Source organism: Photinus pyralis, unplaced genomic scaffold (assembly GCF_008802855.1).
Source record: "Photinus pyralis isolate 1611_PpyrPB1 unplaced genomic scaffold, Ppyr1.3 Ppyr1.4_LG7, whole genome shotgun sequence".
NCBI classification, from domain to species: domain Eukaryota; kingdom Metazoa; phylum Arthropoda; class Insecta; order Coleoptera; family Lampyridae; genus Photinus; species Photinus pyralis.
In genome coordinates this window covers 31,363,374-31,386,110 of record NW_022170738.1, presented here as the reverse complement: position 1 = coordinate 31,386,110, position 22,737 = coordinate 31,363,374, and the positions used below count along the sequence as shown (strand labels likewise).

General features: G+C 37.7%; 1 protein-coding gene across 5 annotated transcripts in view; it reads left to right on the top strand.

The window, feature by feature from the left end:
- LOC116175807 (microtubule-associated protein 4-like) overlaps positions 1-22,737 on the top strand; it is an 80,789-nt gene that overhangs the window by 39,648 nt on the left and 18,404 nt on the right. For all 5 annotated transcript variants that reach the window (XM_031494115.1, XM_031494112.1, XM_031494111.1 and 2 more), the window contains one exon: positions 17,127-17,678. In XM_031494115.1, coding sequence (XP_031349975.1) covers positions 17,127-17,678 — 552 coding nt within the window. The remainder of the gene's footprint in view (positions 1-17,126; positions 17,679-22,737) is intronic.

The window sequence follows — 22,737 nt, the reverse complement described above, 5'->3', positions numbered from 1 at the left end:
TGCTGAAGTCCCTTCGATCTCACACGAGGACTTTGATCATTTTTTAAATACAACATCCTATATGTCTTAACGTCAATTATTTGGATTTGTTTTCATGATTACATTGATGTACCACAACCTATACTTTTTTCTATAATTATACAGGGTGGTGACTTGCGTAACGCATCATAGGGATTTAAATGTAAAATTCATAACATGCGATTATTGGCTCCCCAAATTATTTTAGAGCAAAAATGTATTTAGGTTTTTTGTAGAAAAAAAATTTTTGCGTCAATCAACCGTATTAGTTTTCAATTTTTTGCATAATAAAGACGGAAAATTGGAAAAATAATCTGCGATGCCATGGAATTTTTTAACACAAAAATATATCCAGTTATCAATTAGCAGCAGTTCGAAATAGATTTTATGATCGACTTGCAGTCTGCAGTTAAGACTTATTCGAACATTTATTGTAAATTGTTACATTAGGAAACCGTTTTTAGTAATTTGGTCTTTCTTTAGGTTGAATTCGCTGTTCTAAATAAATACTGTTTGATCGAATTTGATTTGTTTTATAGCAGACATTCCATGGCATGACGGATATTGGCGTAGTTTTTGTATTATAAAATTCCATGGCATCACAGATTATTGAAAAAGATGGGGGTTTTATTTTTCCAATTTTCCGTCTTTATTATGCAAAAAATTGAAACTAATACGGTTGATTGACGTAAAAAAATTTTTTCACACAAAAAACCTCAATACATTTTTGCTCTAAAATAATTTGGGGAGCCGATAATCGCATGTTATGAATTTTACATTGAAATCCCTATGATGCGTTACGCAAGTCACCACCCTGTATATTATATTATATTTTGAAATCTCATGTTTCTAACGCCACCCATGTTTATTGATTGGTATCGGCTGCCATGAATACAATAAACAAAACTTCCATGAATCCATTGACGTTAAAATATACAGGGTGGTGCATTTAAAAAATGCCAACTTTGGGCTCGACTTTGGGTCAGAACTCGCACACGTTGCTCCAAAAATTTATTTTTGCTACGCGGCTACGCCACTGGGTTCTACGTAAACATATCTAGAATGGCGCCTAGTTTCAATCAACGGCCATCCAACGGCTTATGGAGATTATATATTAAAACGGAAAATTCTAGAGGTTACAACTATTTTAAAACGGGCATGGGGAAAAGAATTATGCTGAAAAGTTTAACTATAATACGAGCTATAATATTATAGACAATATTTTTTTTCATGATCTTAAGTCACATTTTGTAAAATTTCATTCTTAGGTAAAAAGTGCGGCGTGGGTGGACGACGCCATCGAAACCGAAAAAACAATAGGCATATTTCTTTAGGGTATTTTAAGGTTTTTAAAGCACGTCCAACCCAGAAATTTGTCTATGAAGTGCTAGGGGGCTCTAAACACATTATGTAATCCCAGAAAAGGCTTTGGAGTACCCTAAAATATCTTTATTATTATCTTTTTGGGGCGAGTAGGAGGTCCATGCTATAACTTGTTAGATCCTTTAGGGATCTGCTTGGCTTTTCCTGTACCTTTTGGACTATTTCTTGAGCATTTGGTCCTGCTAGAGCTTTCGATGCTGACATCGTTCTAGGTCGTGAACATAGGGTTTTTGGCGACTTTAGAAAAAGTTTGCGCATTAACTTTCGGGAAAGCGCAAAAAAGGCTTTGGTGAACTACATAAACGCATTATGGCTTTATCAGTATACATTGCGAACATTTTGTCTGGAGCACTGGATATATCTCCAAAGCAAAATTGTTTAAAAAGAAGCATTTTATGGTATCCAAAATTATAAAAAGTTTGCTACCAATCTACGTACTTTAGATTTGTGATCAGTGGCGTAGGCACTTCTGCATGATCATTTTAATGGGAACTATTATGTGACATATTTAGTTTTTATTTAAGCAAAAAAAGTGTGCTTTTTAATATTCCCCCTGCACCATGCATAAATACGTAGAATGTTACTAAACTTTCTATAATTTTGGGTACCATAAAAAGTTTCTTTAAAAAAATCTTGTGTTCCAGATAAAATGTCCGTCATGTATATTTTCGAAATGGCTTTGTAACGCCCTCTATTGTCCTCGAGCTTTATAGAATTTCTACGCCTTGCCAGGCCACCTTCCTAATAATTAACCCCTGGCTGAAATGTTTGCAGAAATATTCGTACAATCGCAGCATCTAATCTAATCTTTTTTAATCGTTTGAACCTTTTTTTAATTTTGTAAATATTTTTTTAATCTTATTCAGTATTTTTGGAATTTTTTGACTCACTTGAATCCTTTTTGAATATCGTCCCTGGTGTATTATATTTTTGAAAAGAGAATTTAACATTCTATCTCTTTAGATACAGGGTGTTAAATTTAAATCATGAGGTTAGGTCGGGGGTTAGGTCCAATAACTTTTTCACTCGCTTTTTCACATTTTGCAAACAGAAAATTATTCAACGATAATTAATAAAATAGTTTTGTGATATACATTTTTCTGGATTTCTGATAACTAAGAAAATAGGGTCATTCAGGAATTGACAATTTGTTGATTTTCCCCGTAAGTTTAAAATATTCGTGAGAAAAATCTCAGACGCCCCAGCACCCCACCACATGTAGAGCGTTTAGAATTAATTTTTAACGATAGTTACATTTTCCTTTGCATTTTCCTCTTTGTGAATACTCTGCCTCGACACTTTGTTCATGAAATATGACGAATTATAACCGATCTCAATAAGCGATCTGAGAAGATGGCGTCAGTTGCTGAAAATAAATTCCTCTTTCCCCCACTCATTCTAAAATAGAGAAGTAAATTAAAAAAAATTAAAAATTTTATCCTTATCAAGAGAAAAAGATTTTATAAATATAAACATTTCGATATAAAACTACGACATAAACTTTAATTTGAAGGTTAAAATGACTTTCAAAATGATGAATGCCAACTTTTTATTATTAAATGGGCGCACTATTGAATTTCTTCATGATTGTGTTTTTGTTCTCTTTTTACGGGTTTGGTAACCTACGGTACACTAGAGAATGGGTACTAATAAAATGGTGTAGGTATTAAATTGATTATTTAATTTAGTTATGTCTAAAAATAATTAAATTCACTTTCAATTGTTGATTAGCGTACATCGTTGATTGAAAAGAGAATACAATTTTTATCATGTTCAATCCAATATGGCACCGATTTAACTGCCACCTTGAAATAAAATTTTGACATCATTTTTGAGTTTTCTATAGAAATTGGTACCTACATAATATATCATAATTCGTATGACTTTTATAATGAATTTGGTTTGCTAGAAATCATCTGATTCCGGTTTTTGGCGCTTTTTTACAAAATACCTGCCCGCATTCTGCGTCTCTTTTGGTGAGCTTGTTTTAGTATAATACAGACCTGCATTTTCTAGATGTGTATTCATCGGGACAGTGGGTTTTTGCCGTTTTCTCAACAAAATGGATGCATGAATGCCAATTTTTATTAAATTTGAAATTGCATATCTCGAATTTGTTGGGACCATCCAATAATAATTTAAAACAAATCACTAAATGCCTACAGAAGTATACACAATTTACTGCGCTAGGGATGAGAAAAATATTTAATAGTGACCAACTAGCTGGTACTTATAGGCGCCCTTTTTGAAAATATATACCTTGTGTACTGAGGGTCCTTTGCCTTCTAGCGTTTTTTGAAATGCACGTAGTTTTCTTTAACATGCATGCAGTGACGTCAACAGCATGTTTCGGAAAAATATAGCAGTGTTTAAAGGAGTGACAGTCTGTTGACCAAGTCAGATAAGATAGCGCTTTATTACTGGCTTAGTAGTTAGTTATTTTTAAAGCAAAAAATCAGTTAATTGCAGAATATAATTTATCAGAATAAATTTGAGTTAGAGTTTCGAACTTTGAACTGTGGTGGAGTTTGAATATTGAGTAGGGTTGGCGTTTAAAATTTGAGGTTTGACCGGAATGATGTCTTTTGGCATTTGGATGTCCAAAATTAAGGTTTAGCATATTTAAATTTTGCAGTTTTTAACCCGAGTACGTGGGGTTTTAGTTTTGAACGAGGGTCAAAAGCTCAAGATTAAGAAGTAGAAGTCTGATGGTTTAAATTGCGACCTTTGACTGTTGAGTGGATATTGTTACGTTCACTTTGGTCTTTGAGCAAATGTAATAACAAAACAACATTCCGGGTAAAAATGTGATGTCATTCAAGTACTCTGTCGGTAGCGAATATTCTAGAAATGCAAAGACATCGGATCGCATTCAGATTTCAGACGCCATCAAGTCTGTCGTGATTAATCACTGGCGATAAGGATTCTAGACGAATGTGACGTGCTCTTTCCGGGAAATGTGATCTGTTTCAAAAACGTTTCGTGATTTTTTTTTATCTATGCTCGTATGTCATTGGCAGTCATAAGTGAAAAATTGAACCGAACATTTCGAAGTTTTTGAGGTACCAAAAGTTAAGCTCAATCCCTGGTAAAAACTGAGACTTAAGGTTTTAGAACGATCTAGCTTTCCTCAGGTCACTTTTTGGTTCTGTTGCCATAGAACTTTATGTAATAAATTTGAATGACAATGATCGCGATGACGAAAATAAAGATTTTGATGATTGTTAATAATTGATAAAAATTTTATGCACGTATTCCTTAAATGTGTAATTAACACGTGCCGCTTCATAAGAATCATAAGGCACAACGTGTAACCTTGAAGCACACGACTCCCCTTCAGCTGTTTTACTATCTCTTTCCCTCACAATATATTCATTTTTGAGATATTTTATAAGCGATTTTGGTTCATGATATAGTTTTTTAGGGGAAGGTTCAAAAGAAAAAAATCCCTTTAATGTGATGGTTTTGTCCGTCTGTTCCTCGTCTAACTCGAGAACGAAAAGAAACAGCGATGTCAAACCTTCGTCAATCGATTTCTACGACTTCAAAGATCAGTGAGCCGGATTAAAAGTTTGGTTTCCCAATACGAGCGAAGCGAATAAACGCGTTTTTTTCGCTATTACCTTTATGTAAATGTGTTGCCATCTTTTATTCTGAAGATATAAGGCGCAATATGATTCTTTATTATGTCATTTGAACCATCAATGAATTATTTTGACATTTTTCCAACGCTTGCTACACCAAAATGTTTATTGTTTAAGTCAGAAAAAAGGCTTGTCATTAAATTTTTAATATTTTGTTGTATGTAGTAGGCGTGGACAAAATGTCAAAATAATTCATTGATTGTTCGTTAATATGGCATACCTAATAAAGAATCATATTGTGCCATATACAGTGTGTCCCCGGATGGACTGAACAAGAGGGAAAAAATTTTTAATTTTAACTTTACATTTTTTACATTGAATGAAATAAAATGTTTCTCTTTAGCTCTAAGGTGTCTTTTTTAACTTGATTTGCTTATCAGGTTTCCATGGAAGGTACAATGATAGTCTGATTTAATCAAAAACATGCAAATTTCCGCTGTAGATTTTGCATTTTTTGTAATTTTCTCAGCTGCTAAAAGGAATATCTAGATTTTTATTTCAGAATAGGTGGTTTTGAGGCAAGCAAAATTTTTTATAAAGAATGACATTTTTGCGTAGTTAAAATTAAAAATTTTTCCCTCTTGTTCAGTCCATCCGGGGACACACTGTATATCTTTGTATTCGTAATAAAATAATGCTCCTCAATACAGTATGTCCTTTTTTTCCGGTCCATATAAAAATATGTAGTGGATGATAGTTTCTCAAAAACGAAACGTCGCGTTGTACCATCTTTTAGAGCCTTAAAAAGTTCCTCTAAGGAAGTGTTATTTGTTTTTTTGATATCTTGTCAAACAGGGCAAGACAAAAATAAAAACGAATATGGCTAATTTCGTTTTTTTTTTCAAATATCTTCGGAACTGATTGGAATTTCTGAATTTTTAAAACACCATTTTACTAAGCCCTAAATACACAACTTTTTTCTGAGTTTAACAGACTGTGTATCTTTTATGTTTTCCGAATTCACCGTGCTGTTCATTCTTATTTTGGACACACTTACCTTTGGGTATATATTTCTTGTTACCCATAAACATCTAAAGGTTTTTTTTTTATCTACCTACAAATTATTTTTACCCAAAAAGCTTGAACACACTGTATAAACGACTTTTTCGAATATTGAAATATTGAAACCTAGGATTTAGTTAGCTCTAAGCATGCTACAAAAATCGCTATGGCATTTTCATACAAGTCTTCCAGTACCGGAGTAAAAATTGTATGAAAGAAATATGAAAATTGTTATTCCCCTTCGAACATAATTTGAAAGTTAGCGCCAGCTTCATGCGGTAAAATATACTTGATGCGTTTTGCTTGAACAATTACGAGGCTCTCATTCCGTGGCGTTTCCTCCTTTGGGATGTCTGCACACGTACTGTTTTTCAATAACACAATGTATCGGTACATAATTAAGCACGTAGAGGCACTTCTCCTTCTTAAGAGCGCCAGCCACATCCTGTCAAAGTTTTTCAGGGGCGTTCTCTGCCTCTCGTTACCCGTGGTCTTGTTTAGGTAATTCTCTCGCGAAAGGAGTTCGATCACCTTAGGGCGTAGTTAATTAATTTCGAATCCTGTGTGTTGTGCGCTATGTGTATGTAATTATAAGAATAATTATAAATAAAGATCCTTCGCCGTGATCTCTAGAGAGCCATTGACTTCGCGCCTATTAAAAAAATTTACTATTTTAATCACGTAGAGCGCTCGCTCATTTAGAATATTTTGTTTAATAAAATGATCTCTCTGTATATAGTTTTAGTGGTGACATCACGGGAAATTGCGAACTACGTGTCATTACTATTTAGAGGGTTATGACTAAACTTCCACAACCCTCGCGTTTCGACTCTATGCTGCTCTCTTCCCTCTCGCTCCGCGTCGACGAAATTTCACTATTTTCGGAGGAATGTTTTGAATTAAAATTAATGTATGTTGGAAAAAAAGGCAACGATGAAAAATGCGAGCACTTTCCGTCTCACGCGTAATCTGCGAAACATAAATTCTTGGGGCGAGTTATTTTTGCGAGATGCATTCCTGACTGGCCGCGGCGAGAAAGTTGAGCAAACTTTTGCAATTCCCCCAAAATATCATTTTCGCGATTGGTTCATCTAAACACACAGGTTGGAAACCACCATTGGCCATCAATCAATTGAACCGTATGTGAATTTGCCAAATGCAAAATTTATGCCACATTGGGTTTTCTAAATTAAGAAATATGCGATTCTAGATTATTTCTGTCCATGATGTTGCTTACCCACCTTATGTCTTAAAATTTGTGGAAAGTAATTACCGCAAAGTTTATATTTCAGTAATAAGGTAATAACAATTATCGGGTGTCTTGTGTAGTGACATCATCGGGATTTCGCGAATTACTTTTTTCTCGTAAGTTGCGATTTATGAATCACATTTCGTAATTGTTTAGTGTTCCACTTTTCTTAATTTCAAAACAACGTTAATTCCCATGGATATCTGACCACGCTGTATAGTTTTTTAGGTAGAAAATCCATGGCCTAATTTAAGCAAATCTCAAATAACTCAACAAGGTATTAAGAATCGCATATTTTTAGGATAAGAAGAATTTTTCGATGAAATAGTATCCGTAAATAAGTATGGTAAAAATAGCGTTTATTGTGGTTTTTTTGGTAAGACGAATGACAATTGACTTGTGGTAAGATAATGGGAGATATTGTAACGTTATTTATAAATTCGGGTTCGATTTATATCAATATTTATTAAACAAAACTAAAACACTATAAAATCCGTACAATTTATATCGATTATTTATATCAGCTTTTCACGCTCTATGTTTCGTTCGCACTCGATCTCGTTCGATAGTAGACTGCCGCGATGTTCGGTCCGCAACCATTTATACACGCAAGCAATGTAAGTCCAGTACATTCTCGAATACGCGTAGAAAATTCCAGAGTGCCAAAGGCGACGTCATGTCTGCAGCATTTCCGTTACACTGCCCCCTTCTTAATTCTGGACGTCTCGTTCAGAAACTGCGTTAGTATTACTTTTTAATGCCTCGTGTCGGAATCTGCAGTCAGAGCCTGCTCGACAAACACCTTTCTTGAAAAAGTAACAGTTCACAGTTTTGCGGAGGGTCGTCCCCTGTGGGTTGAAGCAGCATACTGTAATTCGAACGCTAGTGTTTCTAAAAATCACTTCGATCATGGTTCGCACTATCTTCCAGTCCAACCCATCTAAACCACATCCAATTTTCGGGATCGCCAAGCTATTTATGTCATAGTATGCCATGAGTTTCTTTAAGTTTTTTAAAGCAGACCAGAGGTTTTCATAGGTGGGTTTGCCTTCTGACGTTTTCTTTGAAACCAAGTAGAACAAAGAGCGTTGACTATCTTCCAAGCGCAGTACTTTACCCACTCTTGGATACTTTCCTTTAGATAGATTTTCCGATCTCACAGAGCGAATAGCCGAGATGGGCACACACTGTCCAACTGCAGTTCGTTTGCTTAGCTTAACAGGACTATCTTTCAAATTCATAATTCGAATCGGAACGCCATTTTGAACTTTTACCAGAGCCCTAGCCACTAGAAATTCCTTTTGGTTTAGTGCTTCGACTATCCGTAGGCTTCCCTGGCGACAATATCCATCTAAAGTGGTCATTATAATTTTTTCACTAAGTGCGGGTATAATGACGTCATGAGTGGTTAACAGGCGGATAACATCTTCTTTGTCTTCATGGAAAGGGAGTTCTTCATCGCCGACCTTTAACACGCCCTTTTTCACGTCTAACACAGCTCCGAGTTTCTTAAGAAGAACCATTCCCAAGATGAATTGATCAGAAATATCAGCAATTAGCACCTGGTGATTGATGGTGGTCTTTCCGATGGTGACAGACATTTGTATTTCTCCGTGCGTTTTTATTCTTTCACCAGTTGCTGTTTTTAACTGCACGGTCGAAGATGAGATCCGAAAATAATTCTTCAATAACTCTGGTCTTGCAATAGTTCTTGTTGCACCTGTGTCTACTAGCAAGGATCTGTCTTCTCCATTAACTCGGCCGTCGATGTACAGACTCAGAACTTTCCAGACGACGTAATGTTTACAGTGAAGATCGGGGCTTTGTTTCTGCAGGTCGACGATAGCCCCTTCCTGTCGACCTTTCTTAGTTTTCCGACTGCTGTAATGGTTTTTGGCAGTTGCGGCGAACGTGTCCAATCTCGCCGCAATTCCAACATCGTGGTTCACGTTTCTTTGCCAGTGACTGTATTGCTTTATTGACCTTTTCTTCCATTACTTTACTGACCTTTTCTACCACTACTTTACTGACCTTTTCTTCAAAACTTTCAGAAGCCACCTTCCTCTTCGATGGTTCTTACCCGGCTGTCACTGCGAGGTTCCACCATACGTACTCGCGCACTTCCATGACTAGCTTTCTTGGCGGCTTCGAATTCTAACGCATGGGCCAAAGCTTTCTCAATTTTGTCGTGCCTAGCCAGTCTCAAAGCCTGCTGGGCATCTCCATCACGAACGGCATCGATAAATGTTTGTACAGCCAGTTGATCAAGAAAGCTCCCCGGTGCCGTAGGGTATGCCAATCGAATCAGTCTAGCGATGTCCGCTTCAAGTTCCTGCAAACTTTCTCCAGATTTCTGCATTCGGTTCTTGACTTGGGAATAGTAAACTTGCTGAAGGTGTTTATCGCCATATCGCATTTCGAGTCGCGCTACTATTTGTTGGAAGTTCTGTTGATCCTCGGGAATGGTCCGCAACACATCCAGAGCATCTCCTCTCAGAGCAAGAATCAGGGCTGTAGTTTTGTCTTGAAGAGTCCATTTATTTGCCGCAGCCGCTGCTTCAAACTGTCTAACGTACGTGGTCCAAGGAATCTTGCCATCAAAAGTAGGTGGCTTTACTCGGGCTTGCTGAACGTCGCCTTCTACTCTTGTATTTGTTTCTGGGTCGACCTTCTTGTAATGAGTAGACTGTGGCACCTCAAGAAGACGGTCCATCAGTAATTCATCTGAGGCACTACTAGTACGCTCTTCCGTAGTCAGTCGCAAGAATTGCTCGCGCAGCTCTTCATACTTGTGCTCAATCTCAACGAATGTTGCTTTAAATGTTTCGGAAACTTCCGTAATTCTATCTTCAACTTTTTCTTCAATTGATTTAGAGACTTCTTCGATAATCTTTCTAGAATTTTCCTCCATCTTTTCGAACTTCTCTTCAAAATTTCTAGAATTTTCTTCGAACTTCTCTTGAATATTTCTATAATTTTCTTCATTAATCTTTCTAGAATTTTCTTCCAACTTCTCGAACTTCTCTTGAATATTTCTAGAATTTTCTTCATTAATCTTTCTAGAATTTTCTTCCATTTTCTCGAACTTCTCTTCAAAATTTCTAGAATTTTCTTCCATCTTCTCTTGGTTGCTTTTCATTTCTTGTTGCAACACCTGTTGGCCATTTTGGATTTGCTGGAGCAAATTGAGCATCGTTTCTTCCATTTTAGCGGCGGCAGATCTTGTTACAGGCATACACAAGCACAAGCACTTAATTTAAACTTACTTTTAATTAATTTAATTAATCCCACTTCTGACACCAATGTAACGTTATTTATAAATTCGGGTTCGATTTATATCAATATTTATTAAACAAAACTAAAACACTATAAAATCCGTACAATTTATATCGATTATTTATATCACTCACACTTCGCAATTTATTTCCGTTCGCTCGATCTCGTTCGATAGTAGACTGCCGCGATGTTCGGTCCGCAACCATTTATACACGCAAGCAATGTAAGTCCAGTACATTCTCGAATACGCGTAGAAAATTCCAGAGTGCCAAAGGCGACGTCATGTCTGCAGCATTTCCGTTACAATATAGTAAGAATCATCCCGCTGTAGATATCGTTTGTGCATACCTAAATTAAATTAGCTCGCAATCGTAAACCCGACTTTCAATCCGGCTCATATTCAATAGCACTGATCCTTGAACATGTCGAAATCGATTGGCGAAGGTTTGACATCGCTGTATCTAGACGAGAAACAGACGGAGGGACAGAGAAAGCTCCTATCGCTTTAGGCTTATGGTCACTTAGATCAAATGTAATCCAAATTTTGCGTAGATCGAAACAAATTAATAAAAACCAGGAATAACTGTCATGGAGGTTGGGGCAACTAGAACCATCATATTTTTGTCACGGATTGAGTCACCCCCTAAGCACCCTTCACTCCCACCCCTACATTTTAAATGCCTAAAGTAAATCCTAAGTGAATAATGATCGATTAAACTAATTACTGAATCTTAAAACGATTTTCCACACATAACTTGATATTCCGTGCAAAAAAACGCACGTATAAGGCCAATTACAAGTAAAATACATAAGGTAACCCTTACCTTGAATAAAGTTAGACGTTGATGCGAAGAAGTGAGCTCAGTTCTCGCATCCAAGCCTGAAAACAATCAAAAAGGAAAGCCCCCCAAGCGGCAGGGATCGGTATATATAATTAGTTGATTAATGCCTGAAGGGCCTCGCTCTACTCGTAATCTGCTTCTATACCAGGTACGATACTTAATTGGCCAACCCCTTCTCCAACAACATTCGCGTTTCAGGCACACGATAAATAAACGAAATGCAACATGGCGGTACTTACGACAAAAGGGTAAAAACGCATATGTATAACCTCCACTAGGAGCAAATCCTGAAGCGTGTATTTATGCTTTGTACAAAATTCCTTCAACCTCCTCCAAAGTACTCTCCGTTAGCGGCAATACACTTGTCTAATCTCTTCTACCATTGTTCCGAAACATTTTCTAAATTCAGGCAGGAGATCTACGCGTTTACAAGATTTATCCGATGACACCAATTTGAAAACAATCTAGCCAAAACTGTTGAAGAAGCTAGGAAAAAACTGAAAAATCACCACTTAGTATAGCACACTCAGGGATGGCGCCCAGATGTCGCCGACTCCACATCATGTAGCCTCATTCGTAAAGTTGTTAATAACACGGCTTTGTTAGGTACATGGACTCTCCTTGTGTTTATACAAACGTTCTTCTGCGGGTCCACATTTGCTACCAGCCAGCTAGTCAACCGGCCGGATAAAGTGACATTAAACTACTACCTTTTTACAATTAAATTTGCAAAAATGTTCTATCCAGCAGTAATTTACAAATAAAAATCGGTAGACGGTGACGGTGGAGATAATCGGCGGACGGAACGGGAGTGTTTCGGGCACCACCTCGGTTTCCCTTGCTTCTGGACAAGATGCGATCGCCGATGGTAAGCTCTTGGTCTGGTAACTCGAATGGAGCACGGCAAGCGGGGGCTACTGGTGAATGCTAAAACAAATTTACAGCGTACAGCAATTTCTTTAAGTGGGAACAGTCAATATTCGGATTCGGTAGCGGTTTCTACGGGAAAGCAATTGCGAGAAGCCGAGACAATATCCCACCCTCCTCCCGCTATAATTAATGAAACGGAAAGTAACAAAAAGCTTACTTTGTAATGAAACGGAGCGGTAGGAATCAGTTTCGGTTATCTCCCAAATTCAGAAAGATCTCTAAATTCTGCGTTCACCTTATATAAGCCATAGGGAGAGGTGGGGGTGGTTTTTCCAACCGACACAGCATATTCGGTTATTTACATTTAACAATTACAACTTCCCAGACGTCTCAAAAATACGGGACTGGTATCAAAATTCAAGTTTTTTAAGGGTTTTAAGGGAATTAAATCCGAGGCTGTTACTGTAATCCATTCAACTAATTACGCTTAATTATATTTATCCAAAGAGTCGGAATGAAATCTCGAAATTCGGCAGTCCAGTAATGCCAGTTTTCCCTTTGAATTTTGGGTCAAACGGCGGGGTCTCTAAAACTTGACCTATAACTTAATAACATTGATTCTTCTTCCTTCTTCCGTGGTAATAAACCTTGCGCCGGCTGTAATAACAATTTACATATTCCTACGGTTGCAAACGGCGGATTAACTGCAGCGCTATTTGCTGTAGCAGCGGCTTAAGCACCCAACTTAAAACACCTCTCAATACCGAGTGTTCATTGATCGTCGTTTGAAATTTTCAACATAAAAGTCCTTTCTATAGGTGATGTTTTCAAGAAAAAGCCACTTCTCAAAAATTCAAAAAAATTCCCGATGCGATTGACCGACGCGGCGGGCAAATTTTCATTTTTCGAATTTTGTATACCTTAAAAAAAATAGTAATTTTGCTAATATTCAAGAGATTCGAACGGTTGGCACAGCGATTGAAAGAGAAAGCATGGGGCTATCGTATGCTACCTTGAGCGCCTAAAAAGTGAAAATAAAAAAAATTTACCGAAAGGAACGGAAAATCGGCACTTTTTAATTTCGCCCATAGGAAAAAAAAACAAAATTCCGCAGAAGATGTGCGTGTTTGCAAGATCTTTCTGACGACACCAATTTGAAAACTATCGGTGAAAAATCACCACGTTCGTATAACATGCTTGGGGATGGCGCCCAGATGTCGCCAACCTCACATCGTGTAGTCCCGTTCCTAAAGTTATTAATTACACGGCCCCGGTAGATACATGTACACTCCATGTCTTTTTACAAGCGTTTTAATGCGGGCTCGCAGGTGCTGCCAGCCATCCAGCCGGTCAAAGTGTGATTAAAAGTAAATTTGCAAAAATGCGCTAAAAATGGCTAGGGCACGTTCATTGCTATTTTTAATCGCGCATTTTTTCAACGAGTTCTTGTTGTACAGGGTGCGTCAAGTGTCATGTAACAGTAGTCTGTATTAATTTTCTTTTTTTAAATTGAACATGTAACTTTTGCATTTGCTAAAACCTTCTAAACATATAAAAATATCTTATGACTTGCGAAATATGTGTTCTCAAATGCAGAAATTAACGGCAAAAAAAGAAAATGGTACAACACACTGAACAACAAAATAAGTAATAAGTAGGTACTACCTATATATTTCTTGATAAATGTATAAACAAAAAAATTAATATTGAACAGATGTACAAAATGCTTATCGCGAGCATCTTGACATCTTAATCTCAAATATAAATTTCTTCTAAGGTTTCTTAACATATCAGGCGTAACGAATCCAATCGTTCGTGTTAGTCGTCTTAAAGTCAGCTAAATCGAAGGGTTTAGTTTTGTATGCGGACATGTTCCCATGAAAAGAATTCTAATGACTCCATATTTGGCGATCCTGCTGGCTATTTCATCGTTCTTCGCCTCGCTGTCTACCGATTTAGATATATGTATGTGATGGCGCTCCATCTTGTTGTAACGTATTACAATTGACGATAATTTGCTAAATCATATTGTACAGGATATAAAAGCCGACGGTGGTAAATATTTTAAACACATTCTGGACGACACTATTTATTTTCAGTTTTGGCCCTTAGCGTTACCCCGCTGTATGGCTACCGGATAGCGCTTCGATTTCGGCGACACCTCACTTTGATACACAGAACCACAGTTTCGGTTTCGCCGCCTCGCGTGCCTTAACGATAATACCAAACTCTTGAAAACAAAGTGTTGGAAGAGGGTACTCATAAAGGGCAAGACTCGACGACGTTATGTTATAATAGCCATGTAATGAGTGTTTTAATATTATTGCATGTGTACCTATTTGGTTACACGTGGTGGTTCCCCCAACTACCAATAGAATAATTTAAAGTTGAGGGTACGATTTAAAGGTAAAAGGAAACCATCCTGTAGGGTGTTGTTGAGCACTTTGAAAGCATGCGGAAGAGTTATTTATTCCTCATTTGTAATTATACACTTTGCTGATTGGACAGTTTTAGTTAATTTAGGTCTCTCTGTTGGCGTTCATATATGCATGCAATCGGTACGTTTCCGCCCCTTCAGCAATTACAACTGCAGTTAGAGCAGGAAATTAACAAATTTTGCCCCGAGATTAATTACCCAGCTAATACATCAATAACCCTAATTCGTATTCCGTTTTCAGGCACGTTCAAAACGAAATTTTTCCCTTTGGGAACTATTTGACGAAAAGGCTACGCCCGAAGAGTACTTAATAGGGGCTGGGCTAATAATTAAATTAAAGAAATTTAATAGAATTATTTAGGTGCGGATCGGAGTGAAATATACCGGGTGTCAAACGCGTCAATTATTACGCCTCCGTATACTTCGTAGCTTAAATGATCTATGCTCATCGGAAATAATTGTTTTAAATTGATGGAGGAAGATTTTTTTTAATGGGCGGTCATTGTACTTTTACGTTTGTGATAATACTTATACAATTACACCTTTCTGAGGCCACTTTTTCATCGTTAACTTAATCGGGGATCGAAATTAATGCTTACGTATTAAAAACTTGTTTGGCAATTAGTGCGGGTTTTTCCTGTGCGTCCCAAAATCCACAAGATCAATAGTTTAAAATTACAACATTGTCATCTGATTAAATGGCGTATCACTTTTATAAAAATTCATCGATTCTACAATTTTAAATTATTTTCAAATAGGGGTAGTTTTCACCGTAAAAAAATATAAACCAACATCCGACAGGGTCAGTACCTGAATCCAAATTGATGTGCAAATCGGTGGTGTTTAGCAAAATTTAGTAGATTTTTCTCCACGACTTCGTATGACCATCTACGGGCTATGATGGTATGACGGATATATGATTAGGAAACCTACCGTACAAAATATAAAAATCGGAACACATCGGCACGGTACGATGCAAGTGACTTATCGATCGGTACGCAAATTAGCAGAGTGCGACATCAATGAAAAAAAAATTTAAAAAATCCTATGATCCGATCGGGTCCAATTGTGAATATAAACCATCCGGGGATACCGAGGGGGATACACAAAGACACAACAAAATTACGGTTCATGGTCATGTGCTTCATTGCACGGGAATTTGCAATCCAAACATTGGGAGAAGTCACAGCTTTTGGATATCCGACTGGCTAACAAACTAACTCTTCTCAGACTTGGACTTCTTAGAATTCTTACAGTCTCGCTTATAATGGCGTAACTCGCCACATTTGTAACATTTTGGGAGAAACTTCTTTGACTTGTCGCCACTCCCACCGCCCTTACCGTAACCATTCACTCCCCGGTCCCACGAATATTCCAAGAATAAAATGTGTTAGGAAGACACTTTCTAAGAGCCAAGAAAATTCCCGGACAGAGGAAAAGAAGTAAAATTTCGAGGAGGTCTTCAAGGAAGATTTTTTAAAATATTCACGTGATTTCTTTTGACTTTTTTTGAGTGGACTTCGAGGAATGCTCCAAGAAAATTTCCAGAAGAACATTTCTTGAAGTTAAGAAGGTCTTAAATTAAAACCAAAACCAATTTTGTGGCTTTTTTAGAAAATTCCTAATAACGTTTTCAAGATGTGGTTCTCCTATGAAGATGTTTACTAATATTTCAAGAGAATGTCTAGAAGATTGCGAAGCCAGACTTTTGAATACGATTCCAAAGGAGAAACGATTCCCGAATATTTTTCAAAAAACAATACAATTGAAATCGGGAGGCTGTGACCCTGCATCATTGATTTGTGAGTCAATTTCAGACAAGTTTTTTTATCGATTTCGCACACTTGATAGATGTTACAGTGTTTTAGCGTATGTCTGAAATTGATTCACAAGACTTCAAGTATATAATTTGTAAGAATATTTGCAAGGAAAATAAGATTAATCGACCGTCTTGTTAACGAATGATCTGTTCCACATCATTTATTTCTCTTTCAGCACTTTAAGAGAAGTGTTGGTACATGCTTTGGGAAATGTCACTCTTATCAATAACGTTCTTAATAAACTGTTGATATACAGTACGTTGACAAATGTGTGTCGCGTAGGTAGTTGACGTAGAATATGTGAGGGAGCGCTTCTCCAACGTGTAGTAATGACCACAATGTACACTTTACATATTTGCGTGTCGTAAAAAAACGGTATACAATAACAATTACTTATATAGGTAACACGATTACCACCTGCAATGCAGTTAATCAACAACGGGCAGTGACTGAAAAAGGTCGTCGAACTTCACGGCCGATGAGCTTCTGCTTTGACTTCTTCTTAACACCTCACTGCCTTATGCTCTTCTAACGTTACAGATTTCAAACATTGTACTCATCTGCTCTTTTCTCTTTTTGTTACAGACGATATCGAATCCGTAAGCGAGCGTTTAGTTCAGCTAGCGAAGCAGCAAGGTTCCTGTGATAACATCTCTGTTATCGTAGTTTTTCTTCGCGAACCGTCCAAAGTGGCCGCGGAGGCCCACTGGGCGACCCGCCACAGCCTAATCATGGATACCTTAGACAACGCGAACGCCACAAATCCCTTCGCCAACTCGAACAACCCCGACATCCTAGGCCAGAAGGAGGGTTTCGTCCTAAATTTGGCCGACGGATGTAAACAGAACGGAACGGAGAATGTGGCCGACTTCTTGGAGAGGTCGGCGAACGGCAAACGTTCCGCCGACGAATTCGACGACGACGAGGATCTGGGACCCGAAACCGACGTCGACTGCATCGACGAGCTGTCCTTCTCGCCGACGCCCCTGCAGTCGAAAGGGTTGGTTGACGAAATTGTAAATAACAACCCCTTCCAAACGGACTGCGACAACAAGGAGGAAAAGGCAACTCTCGAGATGGACTCGCAAAAGTATTGCGAATTGCGCGAAGAGACGCCTACGCCACCCGCCGACTCAGGTAAGTCCGCTGGATCAGCGAGGCGCTGTCGTCCCCCCAACCCCTGTTTCAGTGCGAATTGACGCCGGGATAATGATTAGACGCTTAACCAATTCGGAAACTACGGCGATTACGAACCAGTTGCACCTAATGAAAAAACTGCGGAATTTTAAAACTGTTAACGATAATCTTCGCGCGATCAAAGTACTTTTTGACGTACTCGAAGTGCTGCGTACCATTTCCGATCAATCCAAGAAAAGTGCCCTTAAACCTTTAGACCTATCTGTTTTAACTAATAAAACCTCGCAATAAACATTGTATCAGTGTACTTATTCGTTAGGTCAGTTCCAAAAGTGGGGGGAGACTCGATTCTTTGCAAGATAGATGTGGTGCAAAATTGAAGAACGAAAGAAATTGTATTTTGTAAAATTTTTTATTTTATTAACGTGGGTTCGAGGATTGGGAACTGGGGGGGTGTTTTGTTTCGTAAGTTTCTCATATTGGAAATGTCGAAGGTCAATTTTTTTGAACAAGGTTGGCGAAGGGGGGGGCAATATAATTTTAGGGTTGTCTCTTTAATATGGAAATGGCTCCGAAATCGCAGAGCTTAATTTGAGGTCAGTATTTTAATAACAAGTGCCCTCCTCTCACGCTTTGATATTTATTACGGCCCGTCGACACGAACTTTTTGTAACCCTACGCGTATCCTTATATTCCTAGCACACCCTTGTGGCCCCCTTTTTACCAATGTTACAAGCACACCTTTAAAATGGCGGCTAATCGGTTTCAGTGACCATGTTTATTCGTTACAACCAATCATTTTCATATCCCTTGACCAATCCTGTTTAGAAAAGCAATTATCTGTTCATCGCATCCAACTCATCAGGACTTAACACGTATAACCCATTAATTTCGTCTAATTTTCCGCCAGACTGGCGCGACCTACTTTCTCACGTAATTAATTAGTCAGTGCACTGTCTGGACCATCGACCTAAAAAAACAAATTTTCGAGAAACTTGCCCTATAATGAAACCACCTTATATTCGGTACCAAAGGGGCGCAAAACATCAAAATGAACAGCATCGGCTACCATTAATTTAACACGAAAAAGTACGGTTATCACAAAAAAAACTAGGTACTCAAAACTCGTAGGTAGAACAGTGACAGATGCCGTCGTCAGCCGCGTCGCGTCGCTGCCGAAACGCATCGCGACGCGTCGCCAAGTGAAAATCAGCCTGTGGTTCTATGCAGTCTTTTTCTAAAAGGCAATACAACCTATTTGCGGATGAAGGTGCCAATTTTAAAACTTACGTTCTCAAACGGGTTTTCGTAAATAACGCAATTGCATTTTGTGCTGACAGAAACTTGTAAAGTTGGCATTATTTAAATTAATTCCTTTCGTTGAGACCTTTCATTCAGAAAGAAGGGCAGTAGTTGGTAGAAAACGGTTCCTTTCGTTGACATCTTTAATTAGAATACAATGAGAGATATTAATTTTTAACCCCCCCCCCCCTCCTGGCCCCGTCTCGAAAAGAGTCGCACGGGAAAGTTATAGTTTGTACAAACCATTTTATTTCGATGATACCTTTCATTAGAATACCATGAAGGGTAGAACATGTGTTTATCCCCCCCCCTGTCCCCCCTAAAGTTTAACTTGGCACCATTAAAGGTATGCGTATGCAAAATCAGAGGCCAATTGGTTGTCGTATGTAAAAATTATGCACTTTTACTTTCAAAAACAGCATCTCGGAAAATAATTCGAGGGGGGGGGGCCCTTTTAGGCAGCGAAATTTGATGGCCGTCTGACGCACTTTCAAGGTATAGGCTACCTACTGCAAAAAATTCCAAGACTCTAGGACCATTCCTTTAGAAGTAGTTCGAAACGGCAGAAGTGGGTCCGGACGGACGGACGGACAAAACGCAAACAATAGCGCATTTTTTTTAATTCTTAAAAATATTCAATAGCACTGATCCTTGAACTCGTAGAAATCGATTGGCGAAGGTTTGACATCGCAGTTTCGTCCTCCAATTAGATGAGGAACAGATGGACGTACAAAAATTTCTATAAAACGCTACAATGAGAATGACTCTGGTTACACCCGTTTGTTCAATCCTTTGGAGGGACCTCTCACTGTGGAAAAAAGTAGGTACACTTACTGCCAAAATCCCAATTTTTTTACGACTTCCAAGGAATTCTAATTTCTAAGGACATCAATTTGTGTACAGGGTAGCCCAAAAAAAAATCGTATTGATATGTTCAATCGCAATTTTTTCTACAACTATTTTGTGTGGGTATAGCTACAGGGTGGTTTAAATTTGTGGCTCATCATTGGGATATCTATAATGGTGAGAGATACAGTGTAGGTTAAATGGGGCCCCTTTTTATGACTAAAAAAACGCATTTGAAATTTTTGAAAATAACTGAGATATGATCAACAATCTGAAAATGGCAAATTTCGTTTTCATTTTCCCTAGCTGAAACGGTCGCAAATAGACTGTCCCCGTTAGTTTGAATTTTCGGAGAATCTGATTCTGTTATCAGAATTTCCATAGCACGCTAGATGTAGAGACTACAGGCGACTACTTTCTTGTTTCTCATGGGCGCCATATTGGATTTTTACAGAATTAGATGTGTAATGACGTGTCACAGTCTATAATTTTACATAAATCTACAAGAAAAATTTCAAAATGAAGTGTTTTACATCCATTTACAGATAACTAGATTAGATATTAAAATTTTTCTTGATTTCAAAACTTCGGTCCCATTTAACCTACACTCTATCTCCCACTTTTACGAAGATCCCAATAGTGAACCACCCTGTACATGAAATCTACTTGGCATTTTATGTAAAATTTTAAAATGAAATTAATAAGATGTTTTCATTTAAAAAAAGTTAATGGTCATAACATATTTTTGGGCTACCCTGTATAGATGAATTTACCATTAAAAAAACGTAAAGCATCGACGGGTCCGAGCGTTTTTTCGATGGACGTCAATTATTATTGTATTTTTACATTACGTCTGAGCCGTATACCGGGTGGTGCCTAATTTAATTTAATTTCTTTATAGTCAATTACTTAGCTCCCCTAATTATTTTAGAGCAAAAGTCTAAATACGTTTTTTTTTAGAGAAAAAAAGACTGCATCTATTCATACTATTAGTTATAATTTTCCATTTTTCAAAACCGTAGCAATCGACAAAGTAAAAAGGTTCATTTTACAATAAATGAGATATGCCTGGGAATTACCTAAAAAAACAGAGAGAATTAACAACAACCTTTTAATTTTTATTGTCCGTTTGTCCGTCTGTACCACTACTAGTCCTCCAGTTTAAGCTTTTTCAATGTGGTTTTTTTTCTTATACGGTGTAGTAGAAAGCCAAGACCAGAACGACAAATATTTTTTGGATTAAGTAGTCACTTTCTTCTCGAGTTATGTGCTTTCGTCCAGAATTCTTCGATGTGCTAATGAATTCCGTGATTATTTAGTACTTCCAAGGACTGCCAATGATTTCTGACGATTTCCGCCGACTTCTCGTGACTGCCATCGACTTCCAACAAAAGGAACATGCACTTCCAATAGTCAAAATCCTTATTTTTGTGACTCCTAAAAAACATCTTAAGGGCATGTGGATTACAGGTGCGTACTTCTATTGAATATCACATTCTGTAAAAGTGTAACTGAATTCCATTGACTATCAACGAGTGATTTGCAACGATTTCCCCTGAACGTTGCGTAGTTTTTCTACAAGAGTAAGCAAAATCTAAACTCTAGTCTTGGTACGGAAAAAGGAAATCTTGGGAACTATTGGCAAATTAGAACTTAACGTGTTTTTGATACATATAATCTAATCACCTTACGTTTACCCATGACAATAACCTCTTAGTCGCGATAAGAACCTCCAGTCAACTCTATAAATCTGATTAAATTTGCGAAAATGTCTGTTTTGAAACATTTAATTCTTTCAGGAGAGCCCCCCGTATCTTTTCACCTTGACCGGATATGTCGTTTCAATTCGTCTCTTCTAACGTGGAAATTGGTCATGGCAAATTGATAATACTTCTTGTTCAATAGTGTTTCACAGTTGGTTTTGTATGAATTCTTCTGACCTCCCACATAGCGATCCGATCCCAGATATTGCCTTTTTTTACCTCTTTCATTTCAACTCGATCGTGATTTCGCAATTAAAACTGGGTATCTCGCTATCCATTTGAAAGTATTTGGCCGCAACAAATTTCATTGTTTCGTCTAGTTCGTGTTAACATCGCTCGCTTAGAGACAATTTATTTTTAAAGAAATGTTGATGAACTCTACTGCATTTGAAAGTCCTTAAAATAACCGCGTTGATACGTTTTTTTTTCGTACTTTTTGTAAGGAACAGATGCCAGACTCTCGATTAATGTTTTCGCACATTTTTCAGAGCAGTCAAAATTTATTAAATATTCACGGTTTTCTCACATAAATAGTCGGGGCGCGCATGTGATGCTAATGAGGCAAGCGTATGTGAATGATGGGTCAATCACTTTAGATTAGCTTCACAATGGCATCAACGGGTTTGGATTGAAGATGTTGATCGGATTTTTCAATGTTCTTGATTGATCGAAAAAAGTGGATTAAAATGCAAAATCCAACTTCTTCTTGGGACTAGTCCCAAAATACCTACTCTCGGCCGAAAACAATTAATTCATCTTCTTAACACGCGGTAAGCGGACGGAAATGCATTCTTTCACGATTAAAAATACGTGCCATTGCCACGTAACTGTACAATAAAGAATGTAATCGCCTTTCTATGTCATAAAGGTAACCAAATCCATTTTTTGTCTCCCATTATCTAAACACGAAAATTGTTTCGTAATTATCAAACGCGGAAAGCGTATAATTTTGAAGAATTTTCTTGTCAGACCCTCATAATTGCTCATCGTTTCCCCAATTAGGGAAAAGTGCTGAGATGGGGACAATTTTCGCTGTATGGGAAGTGGGCGCGGCCCAGTGAAAATCGGTCCAAAACCTTGTCAAGAATTCATCGGAGTTAACGAGGCGTTGCAAAGATGACTTCATTGAAATTGTGAAGTAAAAGATT